This window comes from Nanorana parkeri, unplaced genomic scaffold, assembly GCF_000935625.1.
Source record: "Nanorana parkeri isolate BGI_ZX_2015 unplaced genomic scaffold, ASM93562v1 scaffold796, whole genome shotgun sequence".
Classification (NCBI taxonomy): Eukaryota; Metazoa; Chordata; class Amphibia; order Anura; family Dicroglossidae; genus Nanorana; species Nanorana parkeri.
The window spans coordinates 399035-413311 of record NW_017307064.1 but is presented as its reverse complement, the minus strand read 5'-3'; the positions used below and the strand labels follow the sequence as shown (position 1 = coordinate 413311).

Genomic DNA, 14277 nt, shown 5'->3' with positions numbered 1-14277 from the left:
CAAGCAATCACAATCATCCTAATTGCCAAATACACATCTGCTCTTTTTTTTGTTTTTTCTTTTGTCATGCTCTTCAATGCTTTCAGAATTCCTAATCACGCTAAAGTCAACAGGATTTGCATTTAATATTTGTAATATGTTTGTGAGATATAAGGAGCCAGTGAAGAAAATGGTCATTACCGCACCCATATATCCATCCAGCATGCTGGAAATGCCTGTATCTGGTTAAAGATTGCTCCCTCTTCTATATGGAAATGCAGAACAGGTTGTGAATAAAAGTGATGCTGAGCACAGCAGGACAATGATCAGAGTTGCCAACTAATTTAATTACGGACATATTTCAGGCATACGTTATGCTTGGTTAATGAATTCAAATTCAGTCATGTTTTTACAGTCTTGTACATGTGTGACGGGGAGAGAAATATGTAGGAGGGTACTTCCAGCAGTGTACAGCGTGCATCTTAAAGCAAATGTACAATTTCCACATTTTACACGCACTAATTATCCCTATCATTTTTTTACAACGTCGGAATGCTCCTTTGGCTTTTGCTGTGATCCTGGAGGATTGTGTGCAGATACAATTCATACAATAGACTTCCACCCTAGTCTGTCCTCTGAAGACAGTTTCATTATGTGATGTTTTCAGCTCTTTCTGTTTCTGCAGCTTCAGCAGATTATATATCACGGAGGAAGTGACCCCCGTGCTGAATATCATGGATATCCGCACGCTTTCCTGCAGAGCCTTATTCCTATCTGTTCCACCTGCAGTGAGTTCTACCTCCTGGCATCCAGCGGGGAATGTTTTTTCTGCAAATCTGCTCCCCTGATAGCCCCTGTTTTTAGATTAGTTGCATCCTTACAGAGAATGTTTTCTGCTGGCATTACTTTTAAGCTCATCTTATGTCTTGCACGTGCGCGTTAATAGATGCTTTTTGGACAGTGAAGCATTTGTATATCAGTGTGACCCATGTCCAATGCGTCTTTCCTAAGGCTGAACTCCCCCAAGCAGATAAATATGCAGTTGAATATATGTACAGGAACTGTTTTAACTGCCAAAAGGCAGGTAATTCTGTGGAGCCAATTTGTGATTTAGCCAAACAGCCAGATCGCTGATATACACAGCAGCAGCACGCTTTGAGAACAATTGTCAAAGCACACCGCACCTGCCAACTGTACAATGGAGGAGCAGAAGCACGCTGATGAGTCATTCTCTTGCTCACTCTGTGCTCTCCTTCTATAAGCATGTTTGCATGCACTATATTTTGCGATTGCACCGACCGTGGGCATTGCTGTGCCACGCATTCTGCTGCGGGCGGGAGGCGTGGCTGCATTGCCTTTAACCTGAATGGCACCACCATGACCCCTCCGGCCCCAGAACGCAAGAGACTTTCATTATGAGATCCAGTGTGTTCCAGCCACTAACCATGCTGGAACACACTGGATTTGGTGTGAACAAGCCCTTAGACCGGTCCTTCCAGCTTTACTCACCCTCTACTGCAGCAGTCTAAAGATCCTTGAGTTATCACATCCAATACACAGTGTATAGGACATTAGGATGCTGAGCAGATAACCCTTGCTTTGCGGGGGTAATTTTGCCAGGAGTTGTTCTTTAAGGCTCTATGTACATTATTGCACTGCAGGAGCGTGCATTCTTGCGCACACTTCCGTGGTGCACAGCACTGCACCGCACCACAAGCTACTTGCGATGGTGGGATGTAGTGCTATACATCCTGAATGGCACCCCAATGCACCTTGACGTCACCACAGCGCAGCATACCAGTGTGCATTATGGCGAACTGCCAAAAAAGGTGCCGGTCCGATTTCTGGGCCGCTGAGGTGTGCTGCCAGTCCATTTATTTTAAATGAACATTAAAACGCATGCATTACTGCAACACACCCCTGCTGTTGAATGTGAACCTAGCCTAAAAAATGAGGATAATGAATAAAGACATTTTTAACAGCCTAAAGCATCCCCCCCACATGCACATACAGCAATACAATGATTGCTCAGCACATATTAGGTATCCCGCACACACAGAGTAAGAGAAATAATTGTGGAATACTACTAGGGCTATTATTTATGGTTAACTCTAAATTGATGAGCTGTAAGAGTTTTTAAATTGTTGCCTATTGACAATTATGGGTATTACTGTCACTGATTCGTGGGCGCACGCAATCTTGAGGCTTGACATATTTGGTATCTAATTACTCATAACAGTCTCCTCTTTTATATTTGAAAGAAAATGGAAAGTATATTGTGTTCCCTAGCACTAAAATGAATAACTATTGAGTGCATATTTTTTACTGAAAAAATTGATTTGATAAACGGTTTTACAAATATAGTGTGACATAAGAAATTGCAACTGCCATCACTTTATTTTGTATGTCCTCTGCTTTTGGAAAATGTAAATGGTTTGGGGGGGTATATGGTAAATTTTCATGTCAACACTTGGTCTGGCACCGAAAAGATTATGAACAATAGGTTGATTTCAAGGCAAATTTACTTTAATTTATATGTTTATGAATGGGTGTGTTTAATATCTGATTGGAGTTTAGCTATAGGTGGCATAAAAAAACTCTACAGCTTCTAGTGGACATATTTACAGGTATCTTGCTATCTATGAAGACTACAACTAAAGCTACTCCCCTCCATTTATCAATCTATCATTTGGGCAGATGAGAACACCATGCACCACCATTCGGTGTCTTAACTACTTTCCAAAAGCTTTTACGCCTGTCCCCTTCCCATGGGACCACTGTGTTTTTTTCATTTTGGAGACGTGTCAAGTTCACACCATTAGCCTTATTGCAGAGTTCAAAGTGCAAAAAGTGGCCCTAAAGTGCAAAGTGGTTTAATGTTGTTACTTATTTCTAGCCAAGTATTATTTTTGTTTTAGATTGTGTTTCCAAGCATAAAATGCTGTGTCCCACTGGATAGATTCCCCCTTACTTCCCATACAGTCAGCCAGATCTCAGACTGGTCTTTCCAGTTGCGCTTCCCATCCACTGCAGAAGTCTAGGATCCCTGAGTCATCCCGTCCTGTGTATAGGACGTGAGAACGCAGAGGGACATACCATCGCTGCTGCATAGGACGAAATAGGCAGGAGGGTGCGGTGTGACAGTTGGATGGCTCCAAGGATCGGGTCAGTATAACTTTTTTATTTTAGTCCCTAGACACAAACAAGCAGTGCACCCTTGCAGTGTGGGGGTATCCCCACTGCAAGAGTTAAAGAAAATGTTGCCCAGAGTTCTGCTTTAAAGTCTAAAGGCTTTTAAGCTATTTTAAATGCTGATTAAATCATTTACAATGGATGCTGGTCCTTAATGTTTATACGTTTTAGCTTCCTGAAGAGTCACCTGGTCTCCTGAGCACTGATCCTGATATCCTGTTTTAGGGTGTCACATTTTCCCTGCAGGGTCCTATGGAGCCATCCTTGTGTGTGCTAGTAAGCTGTGTGTGTCTCCACAAACACACAGGCACAGTAAGGCAAGTAACTCCCCCTGCTTCCCACTTCTTCCTTATAGTAGATGAACATCTGGTGGAGTCTGTGCTGTCCTTGTGATCTTGTACTGGACAGGAAGTTCAGAGAAGCAGAGGTCAGAGAGTTGAAGTTGCTGTTTGGAATTATGATCACTCTAACTGCTCAGGCAAAAATATAATGAAATACTTTGCTGAGCAATGCACATTTGTTTGATCTGGATACATTATTGAAAGAAGTTTGAGGTTAATACTACTTTAAGTACAGCCACTGGCAGAACTACCAGGGTCGCAATTGCGACCGGCGCTGGCATTCCGCCTGTTGGGGGGCAGAGAGGGAGAAGAGGGCCCCCCTGAGATCGTGCAGCTCCTTCCCTGCCACTCTGCCACCCGCAGAATGTACGGGCGGCTGTGCGGGTATACTTTGTAAATAAATGCCGGTTTCCTCATTAATCCTGTCTGTGCGCAAACGCAGATACTGGGTCGGCGTTCTCGACAGAACACCAGCACTAAATTTTTAAACTGAAGCCGCTGCCTGAGGTCCTGCACTTGCTGGGGACCTCGGCAGCCTTCCTGTTAACCAATGCGGTGCCATGGCGGTGGGGGGTTGGGGGGCGTGCCCTTCATGGTTTCTTGCACCGAGGCCCTGAAGGTTCTAGTTATGCCACTGAGTACAGGTGTGCAAAATATAAGGCTTACATTGTCAGTAGATAATTCATTAAAAATTGGCCTTAAAGAAAACTTGCCATTGGAAAAATATGCTGAAAAGGTAAAGTTGTACGGTTTATTGTTGCATCGATCTATGTAGGATATCCACTCATAGGGAGAGTGGCAAATAAGCTGAATAGCTTCCATTTGTAAACTATCTGCACAAGGTTGATTGATGGTTTTGTGATCCTTTTTAGTTTTAAGAGCTTCAGTAACTCTTCTTCTGAGGTCCTGTGAAGTCTTGTTTGAAGCCTCAGTATCCTCAGTTTTACAAAGTCACATGCGTTATTTTACTTGTCTTTATTTTTTCTTATGATCATTTTCCTATAAACAATGTTTTATTCACGAAAATAGATACAGTAAACTCCCCATTATCCACAATTTAAGCAACTGGCAACTGGAAATATGTCGATTTTGTTTTTTATTTTTTTTATCAGTGGCTTGATGCACATTAATAAAAATGTCCGTTGCTTGGTGCACACTGAAAAATTTCATTAGCAAACAAAATTATTTATTTACAGCTTTCTGCCAACCCGTGGCTAGATTCCACGGTTGGCAGCAGAATGTAAACAATGGGGAGAAATAGCCAGGCTACTCTCGGCGATTTCAAATTGCAATAGCCAATAGCAGGCTGGCTTTTGTGCCCGCCCACTGAGCAGAGGAGCGGACCTGAGAGAGAACTTTCTCTCTGGTCCACTGCTCTGCTTGGTGGGCTGGGTTTCAATAGCCAACCTGCTATTGGCTATTTCAAAATGCAATAGAGGTGAAAACTACAGTTATCCGGCACCTACCGATCCCGATAGGTGCTACATAACTGGGAGTTTACTGTACTACTTTGGTGAAAAAGCATTCTTTTTCTGCATTAACGTGTATCGCCGGGTAAAACAAAATGCTCTCCTTGCAGTGGGGCACTTCACATGTATGCCCAGGGTACCTGTAACAAGGAGTTTTTTATTTACCTGATCCTGACTCTTGCAGGCTTGTGTCACACTACAAGTTTGGCTCCTGCAGCTCTCCTCCCCCATGCTCCGATGGTCGCAGGTCCTTGCATTATATGTAAGGATGCAGAGGACCTGCCCACAAGCTGGAGCATGATGTGAGCACTAGTTGCCGGCAGAGGCGGGGATCAGGTAAGTAAAAGTGCATGTTACTACATTATACAATGCTATATAAAAATGTATTAGGGATGCAACGATACCTTTTTTTCGGTATTGAGTACGAGTAACGATATTTTTTTGGTACTCGCCGATACAGAATACCGATACCGGAAGTCCCATTAAGGAAGCCAGGCAGCGTGTAATGACTCGCCACCTGGCTTCCTGATTAGCCAGGTAGCTCAAGTATTGGGCCAGGCATCTGAGCATTTGGTCGAGTACGTGCCCAAATACTCGGCATCGGCACCGATACTAGTACCGGTATCAGTGCATCCCTAAAATGTATATTAGCCTCTTATGTTTTAGATTCTGACTGTTTGGTGACCATCTTGATCTTTGTTGGTGGTAACAATTATATGTTTTAATTCACACAAAAAAGTCTTACTCTGCTGCAGTAATTGAAGATAAAACAAAAAATAAAAGTCCCCCCCACATCCACTACAGGTACATACAAACAGCTAAGATGTATGTACATGTGTTAATGCTTATTATGCAACACATATATGAACTCATCACAGTCTCCTTTGTCTTTTTGTACTAACGCCATAAATATTCCTAATGAAATGGTATCATTTCCATGAAACGCGTATAATGTATTCCATCCAAGCATATCTGGTTCATCTATTAAGTGTGATGCACGTGTATAAAGAATGGTTTGATACTGATCATTATACATGGATATGACAATCGGAATAGGATGGTATAGGGTGATATGTATATGTATATAGGAGCCACAGTCATAATTTCATGTAATACATGTTCTTATTCAAGTTTTTAATATTGTTGTATATATAATAAAGGAGACTTTTTATTACAAAAATACAATAGATTTCAATGTGGGTACCTAAAAAGTCAGCTATATTTATTTTGAAATCATGTTTTAGGTAAACGATTTTAGGGAAATCCACAGAATTGCTAGGGTTCACAATTTTCTTTTCCCGTATAGTTGTACTGTATTTATCTAATGTTGCATGTGATTTTTAAGTGTTGCACATTCTTGTGTTTTTTCTGAGAATACTTTTTATACTTTCTGGCTAATGCTAATTATGAGCAAGTATCTGGCCATTTTTAAATGAACCAACATAAAAAGAGAAATGCTGACTCGCTAAACCAATTACAGAGTGCGCTAAACCAATTACACTCCTGGGGTAAACACTTATACATGCAGCATTAATGTCTATACAGAATGAAATAAATGCATTACAAGGCAACTAAATTGGGGTTAAGTTTATTTAAGACCCAAACTGCCATGGAATACCATACAAATATAAATAAACAAACTGAGATATATATATATATATATCACATTTTTGGAAATAGTGTTTAAAATATACTTTTTTTATTATGTAAATTAAATCTAATAATCCTGCTGTGTCTTGACATTCTTTCTATTAGACACAACCATTTGTTTTGGATCTTTGTCTTCAAGGCATAGTAAACCTTAATCCATATAGTAATCCATCTAGTGCTAATATCTTTAGGAGGGATTTGTGTTTACTGATTTGGAGACAAAAAACATGAATTTAAATGTAGATTAAAACTTTAATTAAATAATTTCCTCATTTTAATTCCTAAATAATTTGTTTTCTCTGTTGTGGGGTCATTCTTTTAACCCGCTGTTGGTTAGTTTGGAATATATTTTCATACCAGTGTTTCATATCACAATATTTCTCTATGAGATGTGTGCTGCATTGCTCAGAATAAAAAATCATTCTACTCTCGAATTTCCAGGCTTGCGTTTTCCTTTGTTCTCTTCCAGTCCTTACCTCAAAACATTTCCACAGTTAAATGCAGTATCGTGTTAAAACACAATTATGCAAGCTGTCATGCACTCACCCACAATATGTAAGGTATACATAATTACCTGTTAATATATGTATAATCACCTGTATACATAAACACCTGAAATGCATTTGTGTATATTTTTATCACTTATACAGCTTAGTTTCCATCTACTTGGAAACTGAGGATATTTATTACTTTAAAATAGTAATTTGCTTTCAATAGTATATTTTTAAAAAATGCAGTGCCATCGAACTGGCAAGGAATGCTGAGACAGTGCTGATGATTGCTATATGAATAAAGTAACTAACATGCAATTCAAAGTATTTTGGGTGATTTCTATAATATTTCCATACCGCTGTTTCTTGCAGAATGCATTAGTTGTCACCTCTGGCTCATCCTAGTTTGATATCGCAATAAACTGTACCGTACATTACAGTCTCCATTGTTATCAAATACTCTGTATACTTTAGGCAGGTGCATACTCTCTAATGTGATCAACCCCCAATATTTGGGTAGTAAGGTTTATCATGTTGATGACGAATTATGATGTTCATTTTTCAAGCTACTAAATTTATAATGGAAAGATACGGGACAAACGTATACCCTTTGGCAAATCACATTTGTTACTTCATGTTACTTCACCGACTGTAAGGAGAGTTTTTGACCCCTGAAGTGGTCATAGGTTGCATGGACCAGCCGGTTCGGATGACTGGGTCAGAGTTAGGATTCGTAACTGTCATTACAATAAGAACTCGGCAGGGTGAATAGCCCGTACAGCAGCCCTTCGGCTCTACTGAACCGAAGGGCTCAGGCAGCCGAAGCTAGCTGAAGGATCAGGCAGAGCTATGGTTCATCCTATGGCTAGCTTTGTGAATAACACTCTTAGTGTTCCTGCTAACTGGTTTGCATCCCCTTTCCCCCTCTATTATACCCACCTTTATCCTCTGTGTCCTCTTCGATCCTTGCTCACTGCATGACATATTCTTTCCAGTTTGCCCCCTCCGAGATTCTAATTTAAAAGTTCCTCCAACTTTTTTACCATTTTCTCCCCCACATATTATATACCACATTGTTTGTAGAACTTTCTGGTGAAAGAAATCACCTTGGCTGAAAAAAAGTTCTGCATGTGGAGTCGGTGTTAATGTTGGAAGGTATGGATGGGGTCGAAGAAGTAAAGAATCAAGTTGTAGAAAATATCTGTGTATTTTCACTAGTGATATCATGTATATTGAGAGAAATTCCTGTATATGTGATGCAAAATTACAACTAGGATAGTCACAGACGGGATAGATTTTATTGATATATTTACAGATCAGTCTGTAAGAATAGCCACAGTTCCCAAATTGAATTATGTTGTTCCAGGATATTAGGAGATGGTCTGACATTTTAGGCATGAGTTCTGTTCAGCAACTAGCTGCTGTAAGTATGTGTGAAAGTAATTCTTAGAGCATTTCAGGAAGGCTTTGGGCAGAAGCCCACTAAAAAGGTATGGAGATCAAAAGGTTTTTTGTTTTTTTTAAAATATGGATATGAATGATTGTTAACATTTTCCCAAAATCTGTCTGTGAAGGTTCTCATTCATCCAGGTCATGGTATATCTGTAAAAAATAAGTCAAGGCAACTGGACTTGCTGTATTTTTCTTGAAGACGTTTCACTAGTCATCCAACCAGCTTTCTCAATTCAGAATGACTTGTACAAAAAATTATCTGGGAATAAATATGATGAATGTTTGTTCCAATCCACACAATCTGTTAGTCACAACCAGGTGTTGATTGTAATTGCATAATTGCAGCTACGTGTTAATAACCTGCCCAGAGAGAGGTGTTAAAACAGCATTGTATGTGGCAGCCGCATTGTACCAGTAATATAAAATGTTATATTGGTTTTCTTTGCAAAGAGTTCTGATAGAGCTTTTGAAAGCTTGTGACCATGCCATTTGTAATATGACCCATCGCCTATGATGTTTTCCTCTTTTTTTTTTTTGTACAAGGGCCTAGCACAACAAATTTCCTCAAAGGAAATCAATCTGGAAATTGTTAAGCTTTTAGAATAGCTGTGGACATTGGTATCCTTAAAAAAAATGATTTGGGAGGCCGTGTCTCTCCTGTAAATTAGTGATGTTTTCTAGTTTTTCTATCCTCCACATGACCATGGTTAATAGAAAAAATGCTCTTCTCCAGACATCCCTCATCACTAGCATATTTGAAAGGAGTTCAAGTGAAGGGGGATGCTGACCACAGCTTCTCTATTTCAGTCCATGTGTTGTAGAGCAAGGTAGACCAGAAGGCTAGTGTTCTAAAATGAGCGGCTAAGTAATAGTAATCGTACATCACAGGACATAGGCGTCTATAGTCTGAAACACTGGTTTATACTGCCACATTCAATGTTGGACACTGGCATAGCTTTAAGCCCAATATACCCCTCCAACTCTCAACAAGTCTCAGTTTTTTTGCTAGCGTCCTTAGGAAACAAACACCTCAGTAGAGGTCTTTTATATTTCCCTTTGGATTTTTTCTCAAGATTTTCTTCATTTGCAGGATCCTTCAACTGCAACTAGCTACTGTGAGAAAAGTGGCAGCTTCTGGACTGTTTACTCCTTACCTGCCCTGGGAACCATACCTTGCTAGTGAGCTTGGAGTGGTGGCTAATTTACAACACACACATAGGGACCATGTGGTACAAAAGTAGCCACCCTCCAGAAGGAAGGACAGTGTCAGCATGAATTCAGAGATGATTTGAGAATCTATAGCCGATTGATGCACAAATAAGGTACATTTGTGTTAAAAGCTAAGGTACTTGAATGCATAGGGTGTCTGCAATTATCGTGGCTATGTCAGTTCTAAGGTGTTTGGACACCTCAGATGCTATCAGGGCATAATCGATAGATGTGGTGGACAGGGAGGCAGGGGTTAACTCACCCCCTGACATGCCTGTGTCGTTCTCCTGCTGCATGTCGTCCGCGGCCATGTTGGAAATATCCCCCTCCGTCAGATGCTTGGTCTGTGAGCAATCTGCGAGCCCGCGGCTGCCGCTCCAGATACTTGTCCATGACAAGGGAGTGATCGTGGGGTTGTCAGTGACCGGTCGGGTGCGGGAAATGTTCCGGTAAGCAGGTGTTAGGTGGATGGCGGGACGGAGCTCCGTTTCGCTCGTCTACAGCATCGGGCGCCGGAACCGGAAGTGAATGCATTTTTAAGATTTAATTCTTGAGTTTAGCGTGACTTTAAGGACATGATTATGGTTCCTATTGATGCAGTGCACAAGTGTTAAGACCTAGAGCAGCCTATGTTGGCCATACCTAAGGTTACCAGCATGGGGTCCCTGAAAAATGAGAGGCCTGTTAAATGCTTCCTTATTATTCCCCCTGTTATTTATAGGCATTGGCTTAATTATGAAAATATGTTTGCACCACCCAAATAGTTTGCTTAGCAATATCCTTAAATGTTCTTGAAAAAGTGAGCTGTTCCGCACGTTGATCTGGCCATGTCCTGTCTCAAAAAAAACCTTAATGGTCATTGATGAAGATGTTCCATCTTTAAAGATCCTGTGGACAAAGCTTTGTTTTTATCTAGCAGGCTCTACTATGCAACATGCTGTTGTGGCCATGTCTGTTTGTCAGTCTCCGACTGTCTGGTCCGACACTATTGCCCAGGACCCTGGGTTCATTTTGACGTTCAGTTCTCCATCTGCTGCAGCTTTTACCAGTAGCTCTACACTACTGTGTAGATGGGATGGTGGACATGAACCATCAAATCTGTAGGATGGGCCTCTTTGAAGTCCTGGCATGGTGCATATCTAATAAAGTGGTTGGATTGGGGAAATCCTGGCTTTCAATGGTTTGGAAGGTTCTCCCGACAGATGCCAACCTGTCGGGCTGGGAGGAGTTCTGGGTACCCTAGCGGTGCAGGGGACTTGGACATCAGATAAAGCTGGACTTCTAATCAATATTCTGGCGCTCCAAGCCATTTGGTTGTCACGTCAATTCTGTACCTAATTGCTGCATAGTCACCTGACCAGGATTTAGTCAGACAATGCCTCAGCAGTGGCTTATGTCAATCATCAGGATGGAGTCAGAAGTCATGCAGCTCAAAGGGAAGTGGACCTGATTCTGGCTTGAGCAGAACTTCACATTCCAGCCCTCGCCACCGTGCCCATCCCAGGCGTGGAAATAGGCGGGCTCCCAAACAACCTAAGGAATCTTCTCTAAATTTTTTAGATGTAGTGCGTGCTGTTCAGGTTTATCTCTCAGCTACCGCCTCTTTTTGTTAGTCCAACTATTTGTCATTCCTGAAGGCCCTCACAAAGGTCATCAGAACAACTCATTTGTCAGGCTTATGACCTTAAGGCACAGTAGTCCTCTTTTTCAGTCAAATGCACTTTACTAGATCTGTCAGTGCTTCTTGGGCCTATTGCCATCTGTTTCTCAAATTTCCGGGGTGCCACCTGGCCTGTTCATACATTTCTTAAGTTTCGGCTTCAGTTGTAAGATGCTTCAGATGACCCTGTAAATAAAGGTCCTCTCGGTTCCCTTATTTCATTTTATGGGCCTGCTAGTAATTTATTTGCTGTGTTGTCCACTCCTCAGTTAGACATCCCAGTGTTCCAGACTATAAAAGCCAGTGTCCTGTGATGTATGAATAAGAAAATAGGAAGTTTGCCTTACCTGTAAAATCCTTTTCTTGGAGTACATCACAGCACACAGGCCCCATCCCTCTGTGCCTTATGATCCATTCTTCTTGTTACTATACCTTTAAGTTTAGTTTGGTTTGCTAGAATATCTTTAGGCATGCATATAAATGGGGTGGATGCTATCTTTGTTTTAAGGTGTTTGAGCTTCACTTCAGGTAGCTTGCCAGATTATTGGCTCTCTTTTCAAGGTTTGATGAAATTGCTTTACATTGACCTCTAAAAAAAACACTTTATGGACTACGTATATACAGCAATGTTGGATTTCTATGTTTATATTTTATTGAAAGTATTTTTATAGGATATTTGACAGTTTGCACTTGGTAAGTTCATTTTTCAAGAAAAAATTCATTTGCAATGACAAGTTTTAAATCTTTTAGTTACAATCCTATTATGAGGGTGATTGGTGCATGGTCTGACCAGGCTATGGGTTTGATTCAGGAGTCTTTACTAAGGAGTATTTACAAATAAGTAGTTCAATCTTTTGTAATTTTTTTAGAGTAGAGAATAAAAGGTATATTGTTTATCCTTAGGGTGGGCTATTCTTCAAGCATCAAAGGGTGCATGTTGTCTATTAGGCAGAATCGAAGGGCTGCTTATTCGTGTCTTGGGAAGTGTTATTGGGATTCAAGGCAAGACTGTCCGTAGTGGGGAAGAATGGAAGGTTAAAATCTCATTCAAGGAATAAAAACATATGTTCCGAGGATAAGAGGTGTACGCAAATGTTTTTTAGAAACAGTATTTGGTTAGTGTTCGAAGCATAAACATTTGGATTATGTTTGTGTTTTGTCATTTTCATTTTCATTGAAATATAATATAATGGCCATATTTACGTATTTATCTATAAATTAGCATAGTTGGTATGGAGATGTTGTTTAAGGACAAATATGCAGTCGAGAAGTATCTGGCGCAAACCTAAAATAACCCATTTTTAAAAGTGTATTTCCTGAAAATAGATAATATCTACACCCAAATGCCTGTACAGCTATTTTATCATGGTGGTGGGATAGAAGAAGAATTTTCACACAACTAAAAGTGTTGTTAGAATCTATCTATCTATCTATCTATCTATCTATCTATCTATCTATCTATCTATCTTTATAGTAGCAGTTGCAGATTCTATTAATCATGTGCTCCAGAAAAATTGCATTTTCATCTGTGTTCACATTGCCTGCTGGTGTTACAGCTATACTGCAGAGCTGAACAAGAAAAAGTTCTGTTTTCTTTTTCATTGTAAACTTCCCTGCTGCTTTTATGTCTATACTGTTGCTCAAATTTAAAAAAGAACGTTTGTCCTTCAGCTATTTAAAAATACGGTGTGTCTTGTACAACTAAAAGAATCCACACGCCAGCACTGGTGCTTGGCAATTTGCCTCTCAGGTACTGAGCGCTAGCACATGGGTGGGGGGACAGGGAGTCCTTAGCCCTGCATAAGCTTCAATTAGATTGACTTGGAGCTTGCCAAGGGCTTCATCTCTTAAGGTGGCCATACACCTTACACCTTTTTTTTTGTCCAGATATTTCACCCTCATTCAATTTTCTTACAACTAGCCTTTCCTGCACAGACCAATGTAGTTCGCAATTAACGCTCATCAGCACCACCACCTGGCCGGTTTTCATCGATTGAAAGGACAGATTTTCGTTTGAGCATGTGCAGTTTTCATCTTGAGATTTTTGTTGTACAACAACACCACTAACCTGTCAATTTACGTCCAACTAGACAAGCATTTTCTAGCCTGTTTGAAAGACAAAAATCTGACAGTTGTACAGTAATTGAGGTTGTGCACTTCCCATCAACTGGCAGATTTTCAGACAAAAATGCAATCGCAGACACAAATCTCCAGATAAATGTAAGGTGTGTGCAAACCTTTTTTTTTAAATTAGTTTATATAGATCAATAATGTGAAATATACATTATGTATTATTTAGCCCTTATACTGTTTGGCCCCCTTGGATTACAGGGGCTCACGCTGCCCATGGCTTAGTGTATCTGCTTCATTGCTACTGCTAGTTCTAATAAAATCTGAAATTATGAGTGACAGCAAAAAATAGTGGAGAGAGGACTTACAAACAATTTCCATCACAAACCCTTTTAGTTTACAGCACTAGTTTCTTGCAGTCTTCCTGTGAAAATATTCCCTTTCCCTGTACAAAATGATGTTGCTAGAGAAAATAACTGACACACAAATTATCCCAAAGGATAATGTGAAGATTTAACATGCTGAAGGATAACCAGGAGCTGTTTGTTCAGTGCAAAACTAATTCTTTTGTTGTTTCTGTCCCATAGGGCCAGCGGTGGCGCAGAGAATTTGAGGATGAAAAACCAGTTGATTTAGAAAGCTCTGGAGATGATGACTTCATTGATGAGGAAGAAGCTGATGATGTATATTCTGGATCGGGATCTGGTGGTAAATATGATGGAAACTCACTCAAACATAGCTTCTAAAAATATATACATATTATA

The 14277-nt window shown here is 40.4% G+C and overlaps 1 protein-coding gene across 1 annotated transcript in view; it reads left to right on the top strand.

The window, feature by feature from the left end:
- Positions 1 to 14277, top strand: part of LOC108793968 (syndecan-3-like) — a 97552-nt gene that overhangs the window by 64808 nt on the left and 18467 nt on the right. The window contains exon 2 of the mRNA XM_018564932.1: positions 14101 to 14221. Coding sequence (XP_018420434.1) covers positions 14101 to 14221 — 121 coding nt within the window. The remainder of the gene's footprint in view (positions 1 to 14100; positions 14222 to 14277) is intronic.